Source organism: Empidonax traillii, unplaced genomic scaffold, assembly GCF_003031625.1.
Source record: "Empidonax traillii isolate 1590-97213 ecotype Southwest subspecies unplaced genomic scaffold, ASM303162v1 scaffold1305:size162330, whole genome shotgun sequence".
Lineage (NCBI taxonomy): Eukaryota > Metazoa > Chordata > Aves > Passeriformes > Tyrannidae > Empidonax > Empidonax traillii.
The window spans coordinates 118,759-137,387 of NW_020956498.1; the positions used below are offsets into that span (position 1 = coordinate 118,759).

Sequence of the window (18,629 nt, forward strand, 5' to 3'; positions counted from 1 at the left end):
CTTTCAGATTTAGTTTAGGTGTAATAAAAGTTTTAGATGAAAAAGTCCTACCTGCTCCGATTGCTGAATCTGCAGACTTTGAAGTTCTTTTCTCAGGGATGAATTTTCCGTTCTCAGTGCCTTTGAAAGCAGACACACAGATAATGAAAGACTCATTTGGTGGGGAAAAAAAAAGTGTTAAGCTTGACAGAAAAGTAATTTCTTTCAGAATAAGCGAAAGACTTTGAAAGTCTGAAAGAGAGACACCCCCTCACCCCCCTCCTCTGCAGCTGTTGGAGCCAAAGCATTCAGTGGACTAATTATTCATCGTGGATAACTTGGAGTGGACTTCATTCAGTGTATGGGAAGTTAGAGCTCAGGTACAGAGCAAGGTAGGAATGCTCTAATTGAGCAGAGAGCTCAGAAAAGCAAATGTAAGAAGTTATGTTATGGGCCATTGCCATTCCTCACATCTTTGGGGCTGCCCATTAATTTCCATTCTATTTATATGATATGGGGATTCAAATAATAAAAACTTCTCCTCTGGAGCCAATAATAATGTCCAAAATACACAAGGAGTCAAAGATGCCCCTGTGCAGAAACACACTACAGGCTTAAAAATCACATATTCCTAACATTGCCATTAGCATTGTTAAAAAAATTGAAGAATGTTATTTCAAACAAATAATTAAGACACCTTAGATGAATTTGTAAAACACCATTACCCCTGGAGGGATTTAAAAGCCCTGTGGATGTGGCACTTGGGGACATGGGTCGGGGTGGGCTTGGCAGTGCTGGGGGAATGGTTTGACTTGATCTTGAAAGGTCTTTTCCAACTCAAACTATTCTGTGACGTGCTCACATCTTTGGCTCTTCAGTAACCTGACAGTTTTGCAAGCCCTCCCCAGCACAGGGGTGTCAGCAATGCACCTGGAATTTAGGGACATTAGGAAAGGGAGCATTGCCCTTGGCTTTGTCCAGGTAGACAGGACACAACTTTCCAGCAAAAGCCAGCTGAAAGCACACAGCTATTCTTGTTCTGGCCTTCCAGGCTTCTCATGGCTACCTTCTTTATAAACAAACAGGCAGGAAATAACTCTATCTTCATCTAAAAAGTGTCACTGCTTTACAATCCATTTAACCCTCCAGATTATCAATTCAACAAGAAGATGCAAGAATCCCATAATGCCAAGTTTTTACAAAATACCCTTTCCTAAAGGCAGATTTGTTGGAGATTAAGCCAAACGTACAGCTCTGGAGATGTATTCCCATTATTCCAAAGGACACCAGGATTGCACCCCAGCAAAATCTGCTCTAGATTAAGCAGAGAGAAGCACTTACTCCAGGCCATCAGTGCTAATGCTCAGTCTATCTTACAAAAAAAGGTTTTAACCTTGTCTGCTTTTCCTATTCAGAAGGAATTATCTCAGGCTGCTCTATGAGCACTCCCAACACACACTCTGCACAAGAGCACTTCGTCTCTACTTCCCCATCAAGAGACAATGCAGGAGATTTTACCTTGAGCTCCTCCTCTTTATTAGCCACCTGTATGAGTCCTGCCTCCAGCAGCTCTTCAACTGTCTTGATTTTCTCATCCCTCTCTCTCATGCTGAGAAAGCAAGAGTGAGTATTAGGAGAAGGAGAGTTAACCTTTGAAGGCAGTTTAGCTACCAACAGTAACCTTACTGCCAGCAAAATCTTTATTTTAGCCTCTGACTCAAAATCAAAAAAAGTTTCGTACCTTTTTTCCATCTGCTCTATCAAGTCTTTGTTTGTCTATTAAAAAAAAAACAACAAAAAAGGGTCATCATTGATTGAATTATTAATGATTTGGTATTTAAAAAAAAAAAAAAAACAACCAGAAGCTTGGTTACAACACTAACTCAGAAAGCAAAATAAAGTAGGGGAAGAATCTCCTCATGGCATTTGGGTCTCCAATAATGAGGCTGGAAAATTATCAGTCTTTCAGGGAGGGGACAGATCCAGCCCAAATGCCTGGATGATTTTACACTGATGGACTTGCAGCATCTAATCCACAGCAGCCAGCTCCAGCACCTAAAAAAAACTCCTTTTTTTTTTTGAGCTTTTATTGGAACCACAAGCTCTACCTGAGGCTCACTCAGCAGAACATTTCTGATTTCTCAACACCACCACATTGTGAGAGACCAGATGGGAAATATAAAATCAGCTTCCAGGAAAAAAAAAAAAAAAAATCAGCCCCAGTCTTCCAGACAGGACACGAGATCAGCCAGACCCAGGGGAGCAGACCTGGTTCTCCACCAGAAAAAAAGGGAGCTGCTCCAGACAGGGAGCTCCTGGCCAGCAGACACCAGCCCAGAAAAGAAGATAAGTTTCCTGCCCTGCAAGTCTTTTTCCAGTGTTTCAGGAAGTTTTGTCAATGGTACAAAGCCAGAGGGGTTCCCAAGGGCTCTCCCAGGTGATGCTCCCGAAGGAGAGGGAGATGAGCAGCTCCACAGCTTTGACCTGCAGCATCCTCTGAGCACCAGACTGGCTGCAGCCATGGGCAAAAACACACAACAGGAAGCAAAATCCCAATGGAAAGAGTTTTCCCATTCCATGGGTCTGTTCTTTGCTATTACTGGTTTGAGGATTCAGTCCGGGATGGAAGAAAACAAGCAGGGTAAAAATCTTGCTCTGGGGTCTTTCCACAGCCCAGAAAAGCCCTCTCCTCTGGAAGGGCTGGGGTTTTTTTAATTCCAGAAAATTGCTGACAAAACAAGAGTGGTTGAACAAATAAGCTCTTGCTTGTGTTAAACTAGGAGAAGGAAAAAAAATAAAAATCCGTGTTTTGTTTGGACACCCTTGGCTAGGTCTAGAAGACAGTCACAACTGCCTTACTTGAACCCTCCATGGAAAATACCTAAAAAGCATCAGTTTTGACACCAACCAGTTCAGCCTCCAACCAGGCTAAGAAAAAAATACTGAAGAAATTAAAAGACTGGAAGATATTTGATACAACCTCAGCAAACAGTGGCTATACCTGCTCAGACAGGAGAGTCTGCAGCTTCTGAACCTCAGCTTGCAGAGATGTGTTTTGATCCTTGAGAACCTAGAAAAAAATTCAGACATTTTTTATCAGTTCAGAACTGCAAAGCCTAAACTACAGCATTTCCATAATGGCAGTGAGATAATTAAACAGCACAGAAGTCATTACAGAGAGTTCTTTGGAAGCTACAAGACTACAAAGAGTCCTTTCCTCTTCTTTCTTGCTTTTCTGTATTAAGGACAAAAGTATTGTCCTTATGTTCCCATGAGAAATTCAGCTGTTACCATCTTTATTCCCTGGCAGAGAATCAGACAGTAACAAGTGTGAGAAGCTCAGGGAAAAAAAAAAAAAAAGAAAAAAATGCATTTTCCTCCTCAAGCAGCATCACCATCATGTCAAGATTTGATAGCTGCCTCTTCCAAAACACTCATCTGCTGAAGCAAATGGTCCAAGACTCCCTTTCTAGTTCCCTTCAGCAAGGAATTGTCAATCCAGCAGCAGAGGGTTTGCACAGCTCCCACACTTGGGTCCCACTGCAGGTTGGGAAGAGGTGAATGGGGAAGACAAACAGCCCTACCACACTCGGCCTCTCCTCCAGCATTCCTGCTCCGTGCAACAGGCACAGCAGCCCTTAACAGACAGCCTGTCTGTCTAAATTCCTCCTATGTATTTTCAAATCCTCCCCTATTATTGCTCTTTGCTTTACAAGGTCTTTTTTTTAAGACTCGAAGTAAAAAAAAGCAGGGCACGTGCTCTGGACTTTCAGCCTTACTGAGAAAACACGAGCAGGAAGGGACAGCAACAGGGAGGATGAAAAGCATTGCTCTGTTTTTCCCCCCCTTTCATGTGCAGGGGAAACAGCAGCACTTCCTCAGGTGGAAGCATTTAGTGCAGTACCGGCGTGGTTTGTGTTTGGGATCAAAGACAGGAGGAGGAAGAGACCAGCAGTGCACATGATATTCGTGCTGAGAGCACACTATAGATTTCTGCACTATCAGAATGATCATCTTCTGCATTCAGTTCTCTGTTCACTTCCCCAAGAACTGCTAGAATTGCCTCCAGGTGATTTTTTTGCCACTGCTTAGCACGGAATTGATTTGAGCACATAACCATTCACAAACACCTCCAAGGCCTTTTTCCTGGGTAACAGTTACTACAGAAACCACCACACTAAAGGATGCTCACATTATTCCTCCTCTTATTCCATTTTCACCACTTCACTTGCTATTTTATAGTGTTCCACCACGCTGAAAATCCCTGAGAGTGTCACTAACTCGAGACCTGCCCACTTACTCCAGCCTTGCCATCTCTTCCCACTCCCCTCTCGACACTGTTTATACACTAGTTACCCAGCACACACTTCACTGAAGATTCAGTCAACAGCTTCATTCCAAAAATCGACTGAAATTGCACTTTGTTTCCTGTTCAATTAACTGAGCTAACTTCTTCCCTCTTATTCTCTGACAGCTTAGAGAAACTACTGAGCCTTGCAAGGGACTCTCATCAAAACCTCTTTGAAAGTGCCACTTTAATACACGAATCAAGTTTACTCCCTGCTTCAAAGAGCTCCAGGAGACTCCAGAGGCTTCTCCTACAAAAGCATCCTGCCTCTGCCACTACCCACCTGCTCTGTTCCTCACTAAAAAAAAAAAAATCAACTTACCAACCTGACCTTGTGAGATTCAGAGTGACTGACCTGACACCAGAAACATCAGAAGAGCTGCAGCCCCCGCCAGGGGCTTTAAAGGAATTAAAAAGGCAGAGTCATCGCCCTTCTCAGGAAGCAGGGCTGTTTCTAAGAGCCTCAGCTCAGAAGAAAAAGGCCAAGGTGGCAGAGGGCAAGGAGGGGGTTAAACTGCTCTCTGCACACACCATCTAGAAACCAGCAGCAGCTTTGCTGTGCAGACCCCAGATGTCAGAACAAAAGCTTCAGCAGTTCAGCTGCAGCCTTATGAGAAACAATCTGGAAGAAGGCAGAAGGAAAATAAGCAATTTTACACACCCACCTTGACAGAAAACAGAGACTTGGCATGGTAATCTAAGCAACAAAAAAGCTCACACCAAGGCCTTGAAAGTCATATTAGGAGGTGTAATGCTGGAAAAATCACAATATCTTTCACTGTACAGCCTCCTCCTGCAGATTTCAAAGCCCTCTCTCCTCACAACTGCAGACACTGCATTCAGCATGTGCTCCCCCACCTCTTACTCTGCTGCACAGTCAGCTGCTACTACGGTGACATCCCACACTGCTCTTGCCTTGCAAACACAGTATTGTAATTCACCTTAACACACGAGAGTCAGTTTTATTTCACTGTTCTGTAGTTGCTCCACAGCCTTCAAACTCTGTAAAACTTCCTGTAAATAAGCCCAACAGCAACTAATCTGCACCTTACCTTGAATTCTTCTTTTGTGTTTGAAATCTGGGCAAGTTCTTCTCGAAGCTGATCTTCAAGACTTCTTATTTTGTCATCTTTGACGTGAATGCTGAGACACAGCAGAACAGTTAAACACGTTTCCCAATCCAAAGTCTCACAAAAAGCACCATTCAAAAGAACATAAAAAGACTGATAAACGCTGTTTATCAAATCCCAGAGCTATTTACCTTTTCTGCATCCTTTCCAGCTCATGTGCAGCAGCAGCCTAGATATAAAGAGGATTAACACAGACTTAGGATACATCACATGATTCAATCAACCTTTCATTCCACAATATTAAAAAGCTAGAACAAGTCATTTGGCCTCTCAGCACATGACTGAAATCAAAGAGTGAAAGGGGGTAAGCTTGTCTTCATGCACTTTTACACCACCAATCAACAACACCAGGCAAGATGTAATTATGCAAAGGGAAGAAGATCTCGAAGAGAATTCATCTGACAAACTGGGATTATCTCTAATTAAACACTTCATTTCCACCTCTCTAATAAACAGGCCATGAAGCAGTAACAGAGGGACAACATTTTGTTTGGTCCTAGTGAGGCAGAGCATTCTGTGTGCTTTTGGGGGGTTTTTTGGGGGGGAGGATAATGTTGATGACCCTCTTAAGTAAATGCCTGCACATTGACAGACAGTTGTGTTCACTCCTGTGGAGTGTCCTGCACCCTGTGAGCCTAAAAATCTAACCCAACCAAGCAAATTGCTTCAGGAACTTGGATGTCCAAGTAAAAGATTTTGTTGGTGAAGGAGGGATAAGAAATAGGCCTCCCAGCAGCTGTAAAAACTCCAGGGAATCAGGTATTAGCCCGATCCGGAAGCCTCACACACCATTAATGTGCTTAAGCACAGCTTGCTTAAAGCCAACAGATCTGCATTTGCATTTACGGCAGAACAGGCAGAGGGAAGGGAGGAAAATTAAATACTTAATGAAAAAACTATTTCACCTGTTCATTTGTCAGAGCCTGCAACTTCTGGACCTCTGATTTCAGGGACAGGTTCATGTTCTGTAAGACCTGAAGGAAGGAGAAGAAGAAATACATTTGCAGTTCATACACAGACAGTATTTCAGGTAAGTTCTCTCTCCAGGGCAAAGCATTTCAGGTTACTTTTCGAAGGAAAATCCTCAAGCTTCCGTATCAAGAGCTTTCCCAGCATCTAGCACTGGCCTAGAGGAGCCAAATGAGCAGACTTGTAGCTGAAGGGGCTGTTTTTAGAGCCAAAGGCAGCAGCCTTGGGGGCTTCCTTTTGTACAGGCAGCCAACACTCCCCCTTGTATCAGCTGGCATTTACACATGCTTTTATTATACCTTGAGCTCTTCCTCCTTGCTGGTTAGGTTGGCATGTTCATTGCCTAATGAGTCCTCCATCTGCTTGATCTGTTTGTCCTTCTCTGCAATCCTGCACAAATGAGAAACGGTGACAGATCAGTACAAAAAGATCTGGATGAAACCGGTGCAGGAAACATCAGGTTAAAACACAAAATACATGCTGGCCTTTAAGTCCAGCAGCCCCTACTCTAAATCCTGCTGACTGCACGTTTTGGGTCCCAAAAAAACTTTTCCATTTTAAATGTTGTCCACTTGCCAAAAAAAATTTATGAGACATTCCCCAGCTCTGAAACACAACAACTGCCCCATCTCCCAGAGGGAGAAAACCCTCCCGGCACAGCCACGTACAGCCCAAATAATTACAATTCCCGTGGTCACTCACATTCCTGCACTGACCCTGCACAACAGGCAGAGAGAAAACAGGAGAGATGTTGCACACAGAGCCACCTACAGCAGCCTCCAAACCTGAGGCCAGACACGGAAGGGAAATCCGTAGGAAGTGGTTTCCCAGCTCCCAAGTCAATCTCGTGGTGGGAAAGTTAAAAGCACGGGACAGCAATAATTCCTTCCCCCAGCCCCTCCTGCAGGTGCACGGAGGGAAGGTGGCAGGCACTGAAAGCCAGGAACACCTCCCAAATTCCCAGAGGAAATGAATGCTCACACTTTGTGGAGTTCTTCTGCCAGGACTGAAGCTGAAGTCTGTAAAAAGGGGAAAAAAAAAAAAAAAAAAGCTGAAAGTAAAGCAAGTCAAAGAATCCTCATCTACAGTGAGCCAGGAATAGCATTTGTCTAGTTATTTTAAACTGGCACAGGATGCTTCCAGCTATTTCCTGGCTAAGGAACAGTGAAGGAATACCAGCCCATACTAATGTCCCTTCTTCCCCTTTGGCCTAAGGCAGCACGAAGAAAAGACTTGTATTATTTCCCATTCCCCAGATTCAAACAAGCACCTGTCTCCCGGGAATTAGGTGCTTTATGGGACATTCTGCTGACAAACCACTCAAATTTTTTAAAAAAGAAAACCCTGCACAGTGTATCAGGACTTGTGTTAGGAACAGAAAGAGCGACACAAAACCAGCAAGGGGCATTTTTTTCCTCCCTGGAAAAAGCCCATTCCTTTGCTGTCACACACAACAGGGCAGGAGAGACCCATCACACTGCAGACTGTTTCACATCCACTTTGGGAGCAGCTGTGGCAGAACTTTCAAGGATATTTGTGCTTCACGTTCATGGTTCTCCTTTTCCAGTCTCTCCCTCCCCCAAAATCCTGGATCTCACAGAGTTTGTGCCCGTGGGAGACCTTATGGCAATCCCTGTACTGCCCTATTGACATCACACCATGGAGAACAGCAGAGGGAGAAACAAAATATCAAAGGGAACAAATAGTTCCAGTCCCAGAGGTGTCTTTAATGACCAAAAGAGTTTCACCAACCCTGATACCCAGAGGGGGATCCAGTCCAACCTCACCTCTCCATAGGGCTTTTTTTACATCCACTGTCCACGGTGGAAAAACATCCCTGAATTTTCATGGCCAGTGGGGGCTACACAGAAAAAGCACACATCTCCTTCCAACAGCTCTCCCTGTGCAACCCAGAGCTAAAAAGTAAAATTTCCTTAGGGAATAATTTCTAAAGCCTCTAAAGGACTAGGATGAGAGGAGCAGGTCATGAAGATGCTGTAAATCCAGAGTGGCTCCTCCTCCACTACTCTCTCCACACCCAAAGGGTTAAAGCACTTCAAGCAAATCCAGATTTTCAGTCTGTCGTGGAATTTAATCAAATTCCATCAAGCACATCCATGATTAAAAGAAGGCTGTCCCTATGCAGTTGGGTGCTGTCTCCACTTGTGCCCACAAAGCCTTTCTGAGCTGATTTCTGTGACCTACCCTCTAGATGGAAGCAACACCAGTGACCCTGAGGCTTTACACCATGTTTACAACAGAAATAAATTCTCAAATAAACTGGTCAAACTAAAATTTCAAAGATTCAAATAACTGAGAAGGGGCACTGTGCAGGTTTGGTGGGTTTTTTTAATCTTCTGCACAGAAATGAACAAACAACTTTATACAGGGGCTACCATAAGACAATGTTTCTCACAAGGGAAAAAAGCACAATCAGGTGGTTCACAGGGCTGCAAAAAGACCAGAAGAACCACGGGACAGAATTTTACACATGCAAAGCTACAGAAAACAAACATTCAGAAAGGTACTAAACCCTTTGGTTATAAATGAAAGCCACTATGGGAGAAAATAAGTGGATTTTCCCCCAAAGAAAGAAAGCAGCTTAAAGTTTTACACCACTTTGAGAAACATTAGAAAAAAGGATGCTACCAAGTCCTTGCTTTCAGCATTACATCTCATATCCAGCTATTAAAAAAAAAAAAAAGTTTTATTTTTAATGAAAGTACACAATTCATGACTACAAAAGGAAGTCTGAGAACATGCTGTACCTGGGCTGCCATTTGTGAATGAAACTTCTGAAGCTGAGCATTCAAAGCATCATTCTGCTCTATCAGCTCCTTGTAAGAGAGCACAGAAAGAAAAGCAGGCTGAGATCTGCAGCTGGTCAACTTTTGCTACGATTAGCTTTTAGCCTTGATTGTGTTAGTAGGAACAGTTCAGCATTTACATGTCAGACACTTTTATGAGATGCTGTTTTGTTTTGTTTTGTTTTTTTCTCCCCACTAAGATCAAGCAGTTTGAGTGGAAGCCCAAGGACCTGTTGTGTATCAAGAGAGGAATATTCCCCACCATAATCCATTTGGGCTTCCTGAATCCCTCAAGAGCTACATCCACACTGCCACCTCTCACCACCTGACGCCAGGGAGAAGGGAGATCACTTGGGAAGAGCTCACAGGAACATCAAAGGTGCAGGGCTGCTCTCCCAGGGTGTTCCCCACACCATGGCACCATTTCACAGCTTGGAAAATCAGGTCAGCACGTTTTGCTGACTTGCCCACAGCACTTCTCAGGTGTGAAATGGCCCCAGACCTCCTCACAGCACCACACACGAGGTCTCACTCCACAAGTGGACCGGCACGGTTTTCTCATCCTTTATTCGGCGGGAAAGCTTTGCTAAAGCAGCATTTCAAGGATATTTCTGCACTTCCACAGTCACAAAGTGAGAGGAAAAAGAACCCAAACTCTTAAAATATTTGAGCAATACTACCTGCACCTGCATTTGCATGGAGTCCTCCTCAGAAGCTCTCTTTTGCTCAGCCTCCAATAACTGCAGCATCCTCTGCTCCAGCTGCTGTTTTGACACCATTGTATCAGTAAGTTTACTGTGCAAGCTCTGGATTTCATTGTCTTTGGCCACAAGCTTATTCTGCACATCTGCAGCAGAAACGTCAGGGTTTTAATTCAGGAGTCAACATTTAAACTTTTGGGGAAATCATTTTCACTAAGAGAAAGAGGGAGGCTGATGAGAAGCCTTGTCCCAGCAAGCCAAGGTTCAGCTCCCTCATCAGCGCTCCGACTTACTGGGATCACAACACGCTATTTCCCCCAGCAATACCAACTTCACCTCAGCTTTATTTAAGCCATTTACTCAGTAATGCCCTCTTTTTTTAAAAAATCACAACAGCAAATTCGCTGCAGCAAGCATCATTTAGGAATTCCGTGGTACATGCCTTGTTGTGCTGCTTCGTGTTCTGCCGTTCTTTTCCTGAGGTAAGCCTGGATTTCTTCCCATCTTCTCTCTGCTTCCTGCTGCTGGACCTTCACATTAAAAAGAGAGCTGATGTAAAGAAGTCTAACCTTTAATTTAGTTTTGAAACACTCAGAGTGCATCCCCTCAGTGCCATTCCCAAAACATATGGCAATGAAGTGAAATTGGTTCTTGTTTCCATTAGGGCACATCAGAGAGACAGAGTGCTCCGTAATCCTCCTCCTAGACTAGTTTAGCCTATTAATTTGAAAGGCAAATTGTGAACAGGATTTCATTACAGGCTCTCAACAGAATGGTTTCTGTAATATGAAAATGCAGCATCTTTGCCCTGATAGTTCAGAATTAAACACCAGAAGCCAGAGCAGCCCGCGCATCACATAAATCTGCATCCAGCAATTAAAACACATCTCAACTTTTCATACCAACTCTCCACCTGCCAGGGCAAAAGGCAGGGAGAGCTTCTGGTATGTAAGACTTAATTACAAATATTAAAGAAGAAGTTATGAGCTCTGGATTGGCACTGTCACCTGAAAACACTGGTTTCTCTTCTGGAAAAAAAAAATACCAAAGACCTTTTCTTCCAAAGAAAAGAGATGCATCCAGAACCCAGCCCACTTACATTTTAACTCTTCAAAAAGTATATTTACTTAAAAATTTAAACATACACGTGGCTTCAAATAAAATCACACAAGGACAATGCAGTCTGGCTGAATGACTCTGAAATATCAAATCCTGCTGGAATCGTACAAAGTTCAACGTCTCCAGTTTAGCTTTTTAAAAGATATTTACCCAGAAGGTTAAGTTTCACTTCACAGGGAGGTCTGTAATCACTCACAGCCCATTGTACTGAATAAAAACATTAAACAAACCCCCAGGCCGGCTCAGCCCATCTGAAACGGGACCGGCTAAAGCAACTCCCACGGGCTTCACACGTCCCACTGATTGAGGACTCGCTTAGTGGAGCCTTGAGCACAACCTGACGGGCAGAGAGAACCCCAGTCACCTTTAGCTGAGCCACTGCCTGCTCTGCATTCTTCTTCTGGAGCTCCTCTTGCTGCAACTTGCTGCTCTTCTCCCCCAGCTCGTTCATCAGCCTCGCGTAGTCCTGGCGCAGCTTGTTCAGCTCGGCCGACTGCCTGAAAACAAACAAACATTTTCACAGGGTTTTGTTTTTATTTTTCCCCCCTCCACAAGAAGCACAGGCCATAACAGCAGCTACTCAGATATCAACACAGAGTCCTGCATTTGCAGCTAAAGGGCTGTACTGGGTGGGTTCAGGGTTGTTTTTCCCCCCTGAACTGTTTTATTCCAGGGAAGGGATGAGGGTCAGGTGCTCCCAGGCCATTGGCACAGCACAATAAGCTACAAGGCAGAGTCAGAAACAAAAGGTCAGCAATAAAAGCCACAAGCATCAGTTCCCTTTGAAAGGTTTGCAAGCTGATTGGCATGCTTTGGGCAGGCTGATCCAAACTGAAGAGGCTCAGCGTTAAGGAAAGGTCTTGCATAGAAATTCACATTCCTTTCCCCTTCCCATAAAGGATTATTGATCTCAGACTTGCTCCAGACTATTCCTCCTGGACTACTAACTGCACACATTCCTTCAGACTATTTGTTGCCTCCCAGCCTTGACCTGACTGTTAACTTTTGAAGGTGTCTGAGGCACTCACTCACGCAGGGAGAGAAGATGTGTTTGTACAGCCCAAGGGAAGGATTTTAAAAGGTTCCCCATTCTGTCTAAGCAAATGAAAAAGCATTTTATTTTTATCTTAAGTTTGCTTGTTTAAGGCTTTTTCAATACAACTGTCTAAGAGATAAAGATGCTTCATTTAAATAAACAGGACACCTAACATCAGGGTACCACACCCTTCTCTGTGAGCACTTGTTATATCGACCTGCTCAGAACACATCTCTGCTGAGCTGCTCCAGGCAGCGCAGGAGCTGTTAACAGAAAGGAACACACTGAAACAGCAGCATAGCCAGAAAGAGTAAATATGGAGCCCTTTACAAGTCCTGACAGTGGTTCTGACAATCTGGTCTCCAACAGTAACAAATCAAATACCTGAGAGCATATAATGTGTCAGCTTTGTTTTCTGTACACCTTGCCAGGGTACTCAGCTTTTAGCCCAAACACACACGCAGTCCTCTCTGCCAGCTCAGGGGCATTTTGAGTCATAACTCACAAAAGGCAAAACCTTGAGATGGCCTTTTTGTTTCTCCAAACGTTTGCACCACCAGCAGATAAATCCGAGTGCCACCCCAGTGGTGTCATTAACTGCAGGGTATCAATACTGTAATTAATGATATCACTGATAATATATGAAATAATGATACCAGGTGCTGATTGTGCTCCCAGAATCAGCACCTCTCCTAAAGCCCCAGGGGAAAGGACACACACACCCCCCGCCAAAAACACCAACTGCGCCTCAGCACTGCTGCACTTCTTTCTGCTAAAGCCTCATAAAAGCTCAGGCTTCAGGTTGATAAAATAAACTGCCTGTTGTGAAAGCCTCGGCTCAACGCAAGCACAACCAGCCCAGCCCAAAATGTGTGCTCCCAGCTTAACCACTAATTCAGAGACAGCCAAGGAGATGGAAACAAAAGAAGCAGAAGCCAGAACAACTCTTCAGGGAAGGCTTAAACACGCAGAGCTCTGAGAAGCTGCTCACATACTTGCTCTCCATTTGGTTGGTGGAAGTGCTGACAGCATCTCTCAGGATCCCGTTTTCCTGCTTCAGGTGGCTGATTTCTGCCTCCATCTGCTCACGGAGCTGCTGGAACTGATGGGGAGAGAAAGATCAATTCCAGAAAAGATCAGACTGAGGAGCAATAAAAAACACCCCAGCAGTTTGTAGCAGTGGATATCACAATAGTTTCAGGGAACAAAATTAAGGGGATTTTTCGGGAGAAGAGCAGCTTTACTGCTTCCTCACACACCAAGTCTTAAATTAAACTGTGCTACTCAGACCCTCATGCTCAAATTTCCTTTCATATCAGTGTAACCATCTATTTACCAAAGCAACCTTTTTATTGTTTAAAAAAAGGCTACATAAGTGATACTCAGAATAATGACTGCTCAGCTGTATAACTTCAGATATTTATATATAACTTTTCCAAAGGGAAATAAACATGCTGTGAATTATCACTAGAGGCTTAGAAAGCCCTTAAGCAAAGCATAAAAAGTATAAAATAGCTAACAATACATGGGTTATAAAATGCAAACTACAAAAGGCTAGTCCTCATCTAATATCCTGAAGTCAAAATTATGAAATAGATCTTTAGTTTACGCAGTAATATATGCTGATTGCATTTTCAAGGTGGTTCCAAACTGAGGTAGAAAGGAGCTTTGACAACCCAAGGTTCAGAGCAGTGCCAACAAAAATCAAAACACAGGATTCAAAGGGAAAAAACGGACTCTGCATATGCAGAGAACAGCAGAGCTGGTCTCGCTCTGAAAATCCTCCAGCACATACAGCTCCAACACTTTCTTCCTCTACCAGTGCCAGTCTGTACATGTGGCTGACACCATTCCAAGACCCAGTTTCATCAAATATCTGACTCATCAATGAGGGTTTTATATATATATAAAAAAAAAAATCCAAATAAATTTTGTGTACCAGCCACAGCAGTCCCCTGCAGGGCATCCACCTCCAGCTCTGAACCAACAAATACAACAAGCTGGGCCTTGGATGTTGACTGAGGGAGGTTCTTTTCCCTCCCTATGTATTTTTTTTTTTTTTAATGCAAACAAGAATCCCAGCAGAATCAGGGGCACAAACCTCACAGAACGGGAAGCTGTGACTATCTCCAGGTTCTCTGTCATGCTGCAGCACATCAGCAGAGGGAGCAGGACCAGAGCACTCTGCTCATCCTTTCTCCAGCTCTGCCTGGGCCAGCAGAGTCTGCAAAGGCCTCCCAGTCGAGCCCAAATCTCTCTCCCCCTCCCCAGCCAGCAGCAAGACCCTTTCATTATCCAGTTGTCTATAGAGTTTCCAAGGAAGTTGCCTCTGCTCAGGAGAACACAGTTGTGCTCCAAAAGTGCAGAGATGCTACTCTTTAAAGTGCTGAGACAGAAGGTACAGCATTAAAGCTGGGAACTTCATGTGCTGGGCTTGATGCTGTGACATTCACACAGGAAAGAAGTACTAGAATGAAATCTAAGCAGGCAAGTTGGTATAAAAAGGGCCATTCTTCTTTGAAAACTCTAAGTCAAACTTTTTAATCTGATGAAACGAACCCTTCATTATAAGGTCACTCCATTATAAGGTAACCACAGTAGACAGTAACAAGGGTCTTAGAAAAATTACAAGTGTCTGCTCTTCAAATATTTTCATCAGAGCACTCCCCCAGGCATTGGTACTTCATGTATATTATGCTATGTTGTCACTCTACAGTATAATTTTAAAGAGATTTATCCGCTGGTAAATGATCATCAGCATTAGTGGTTCTCTTAAGCCGAGTATTTCAATTAGATTTTACACTTTAATTGAATAACATTTCAGCAGAGCACCACGAAGGAAAAGTAACCAAATCAGAGACTGGCTGCCTGGATAGCATTTTACAGACCACCAAAGTCACCCGTGAGAACACCCTGTCTTTAAGTCAGGAAACCGCCACAAAGTTTTGCACCCTGGCTGAGGCAGCAATATCTCAGCACCGATCTGCTTGTGCACGAACAACTCCAGCAGTTTTGGTAAAGCACTTACCTTGATCTTCATCTGCTGAGATTCTTGGTAGCTCACGTGTATTTTGCTCTGGAAAGTGTTGTGCTCCTTTTCCAGAGTGTTGATGCGCTCTCGCATTTTCGCCGTGAGCAAACCGTTCCTCTCCTTCTCTGCAACCAGCTCCTTGGGTGGGAAGGGACAGGGGAAAAGGGAAAGAAGTCATCTACTGCTCCTTTCTAAAGGCTAATAATCAGTGTTTTAAGGTAAGTAAAAATACAGCAAGTGTGCATCAAGCCAAAGTCGGCATCGCTCTTCACTCAAGAGAAATTACAGCATTAAACCCAACCAAGTTTTCAGCATCTTTATGAATATTTAGGATCAGCGCAATCTCACATTAATTAAAAAGTTTGCCAATTTAAACACTGATCTTCTGTTGTCTCAGAAAAGACAGAGTCCTATTTCCACCGTTTTGCCCAATCACAGAGGCCTAACAGCTAAACCCGTGGATTGCACAGAGGGCAGAGCTCGGATTTTCATCCCAAATTCAGCAAAATGGAAGAACACAGGTAAAGCATCATGGCCAAACAGAGCAATTCAGAGCAGAATAATTGCTTTGTGGCAGGTTGCAAAGCCAACAGCTTTGTGGGAGATGGGCTATCAGTGCTCTGCAAAAGCCAGAGAAGCCCTGAATCCCACCAGCATGACACCAGATTATAGCTTTGAAGTGAAAATACACATTGCTGTTTAATCATTTATTAGTCAGTAACTTGACCCAGACACCTGAGAAATCCATAGAGCTGCTCCTCTGCAGCATAAATGCACTTGTTTTTAGTGAGCAAAAAAACATTAAGCGCAGCTTTCACCAGCTCCCACCACACAAGGAATTCGTACCATCCGAGCTTCAGGTGTCTCCAGCCACACAGCCCAGCTCCTTACACAGCTCCTCACTGCGCCAGGGAGCACTGACACGTAATTTAAGTGCTCTAAATTATTAGCCTGAATACCCACCACCTCTTCAGGGTAATTACAGCTTTTCCCACATTTTGAATTTAAATAAAGGCTATTCTCTTCTCCCTTGGATCCAACTCACTAACTGTGCCCCCTGAATGAAACAAGTGACACGAGTTCCTAAGCCCATGTTCACGGCGGCATTTAGGAATTTAAATCACATTAAAAAAAGTCTTAAGTCACCTATGACAAACCTTTTTTCCATGTAAAATCTTTTTTTCCATCTTATCTCTTGATCTGCTACGATGCAACTAAAAGAAGGGCACCGAGCCACCCCACCATCCAGCTGCAGCCCTCACTAACCCAGCTACACGTCAGGGCAGCACCAGAGATCCTGGGAAGATTAACTTTCACCTACTTTGTGTTTTGCCAAATACCTCCGAGGTCAGGCACCCTCTTGCTCCCATTTATCCTCCCCAGTTATCATCTGTATCAACACCCCTGCAGGAACATCCCTGCACCTTAAAGTCTCCCTTTACTCTTCGACAGCGTTTCCAGAGAAACACATGAATTTAGAAGGTAAGAGCTTTTATCAGTCAAGTTGAGCTTTATCCCTTTTTCATCCTGATACTTCAGCACTGCAGCAACTTTCCTTTCACCCATTTTCTCCCAGCTTCTCCCTTCCCCGGTCCACATGGGAAAACCCCCTGATGACCCCTCCTTCTCTGCAGCTCCCACCTTACCCTCACCAGCATCACGTTGCAGCTGTTTTTTCCCCAGCCACATCAGCTTTTCCCACACCCAGGCTCCTTCATCCATTCCCTCTGCTTCTTCAGCAGCAGATACCTCTCCCCTTTGATTCTGCACTCCTGAGCCAGTTTGTTTGTTTTTTTTTTTGCCTCCAAACACATCACAAACTCTCCCTCCCTGCGATTACACACTGACTATCCCAAACCTCTTGATCCCACCAACAAATACACACCACTCCTTGCCAGGAGCCAACACAATACCCACTCCCTTCTCCCCCTCCCATCTCCCAAAGCTCCCAACTCCCACGTCCTGTGGCCACTGTGCTCCCACCTTTAGCCACCCAGATTTCTGTGCCCGAGTTTTGTCCCACAACACGACTTTCCCAAGCCTAAAACCTGCATGCTTCCAAACCAGCCAGAACATCACAACCCTCATCCCAAAACTCCCCAGTTCAGTCCACATCTGCCCAATAATTTGCTCTCCTGCAACTGCTTTCCCCTGAAACCATCACAAAAAAGCTGCTTTTCATAAACTAGTCTCGACAGCGATGCATCAGCATCCCTATAAGTCCAAAGCAATCAGAGCTGCACCTGCAGGGGCTAAAGCAGGCAGTCTACACTTTCTGTACCTTCCTTCTTGCAGGAAACTCGTGATTGTTGTGCCTAGGAGCACACACGAGCATGTGAACGCTAGAATATGGCCCAAATTAAAACAGCAGTGCAGGAAAGACATTTAATATTTGCATCCACAAAACAGACTCACGCTCGTGAAGGAAGAGTTTTTTCAAGTACCCATTTGAAAACAAAAATAGGCTCAGCTTGAAAGTCTCAGTAAATGAACTCTCTGGTAAAACTACTGGGAAATAAATACATTATAATATCATAAAACCAAACGTAGCATCTTGGCAGCTTTCTCTGCATAAAAATTCCACCTTTCAACTTAGGCTAAGCTCAGTAAGCCAGCATTTGCTACAAGCCTCTGTTCCTCTCTACACACATGAAACTCTTCATATTTACCTGGGAGAGCTGCTTGCACTGCTCCTTTGCAACAGCTGCCTCCTCCTTCATGGCATTGAGCATCTTCTCTTTGTCCTGGAGCTGATGGAGAGCTGCAGCCGACTCAGCCTTGCTGGCCTGCAGCAGGAGGGCATAAAAAATGACCACACGTGCCACAGGTACTGGCAGCAGAGCAAAACTGAGAGGAGGAAAACACTCCCCTCCTGCTCCCAAATCCTCCATCTGCACGGCACCGGTGGCACCACCAGTGCCCAATCCGGTCGCTAATGGATCCTGGGATCCTGCAGCACCCACTCCATCAGACAGGGAAATGCATTTGCAAGCACACAGAAACCAATTAAGGGAATAAATGGGTTCTTAAGGCCCTTGGAAGAGAGCTGCTGTGAGGTAGTGGGGAAAACAAGGAACAGCCATTAAGAGAAATAATGGGAAGAGGCACAGAGATGCTGAATCATTCAATAATTGAGGTTGGAAGGGACTTGCAAGATTCACCTGGTCCAGCCCACGCTCAAAGCAGGTATAATCTAACAAATCTAATCTCTCGAAATATCTTACCACAAAGGGAAAAGGAAACACTGATCTGGTGTCTCCTTCCACTTCCCAGGAGAGGCTGCAGCTAATTACACTTGTGCTGGCACACTGACACAGATACTGCGGGGAATGGACCTGGAGGAACAATCCCCATGGTCCCACCGCTTGTAAACTGCTCCTAAAAACTGAAATAGCTGCAGTGATGGGCACAATTTCTATGTGTCTGTGCTCAGATTCCACTCACTGAAGTCTGATGGTTGCCCAGAGGGGTTGTGCACTCTCAGTCCTTGAAGGTTTCGAGCCTGGATA

At 44.3% G+C, this 18,629-nt stretch overlaps 1 protein-coding gene across 1 annotated transcript in view; it reads right to left on the bottom strand.

Annotated features, from left to right (window-relative positions):
- The window catches only part of KTN1 (kinectin 1), a 54,107-nt gene that overhangs the window by 26,737 nt on the left and 8,741 nt on the right, over positions 1–18,629 (bottom strand). Inside the window, exons 5-20 of the mRNA XM_027906495.1 lie at positions 17,790–17,906; positions 15,118–15,258; positions 13,085–13,191; positions 11,418–11,550; positions 10,377–10,464; positions 9,914–10,080; positions 9,195–9,263; positions 7,408–7,445; positions 6,726–6,816; positions 6,363–6,431; positions 5,589–5,626; positions 5,380–5,470; positions 2,981–3,049; positions 1,721–1,755; positions 1,498–1,588; positions 52–120 (exon numbers count right to left, since the gene is read on the bottom strand). Coding sequence (XP_027762296.1) covers positions 52–120; positions 1,498–1,588; positions 1,721–1,755; positions 2,981–3,049; positions 5,380–5,470; positions 5,589–5,626; positions 6,363–6,431; positions 6,726–6,816; positions 7,408–7,445; positions 9,195–9,263; positions 9,914–10,080; positions 10,377–10,464; positions 11,418–11,550; positions 13,085–13,191; positions 15,118–15,258; positions 17,790–17,906 — 1,413 coding nt within the window. The remainder of the gene's footprint in view (positions 1–51; positions 121–1,497; positions 1,589–1,720; positions 1,756–2,980; positions 3,050–5,379; positions 5,471–5,588; positions 5,627–6,362; positions 6,432–6,725; positions 6,817–7,407; positions 7,446–9,194; positions 9,264–9,913; positions 10,081–10,376; positions 10,465–11,417; positions 11,551–13,084; positions 13,192–15,117; positions 15,259–17,789; positions 17,907–18,629) is intronic.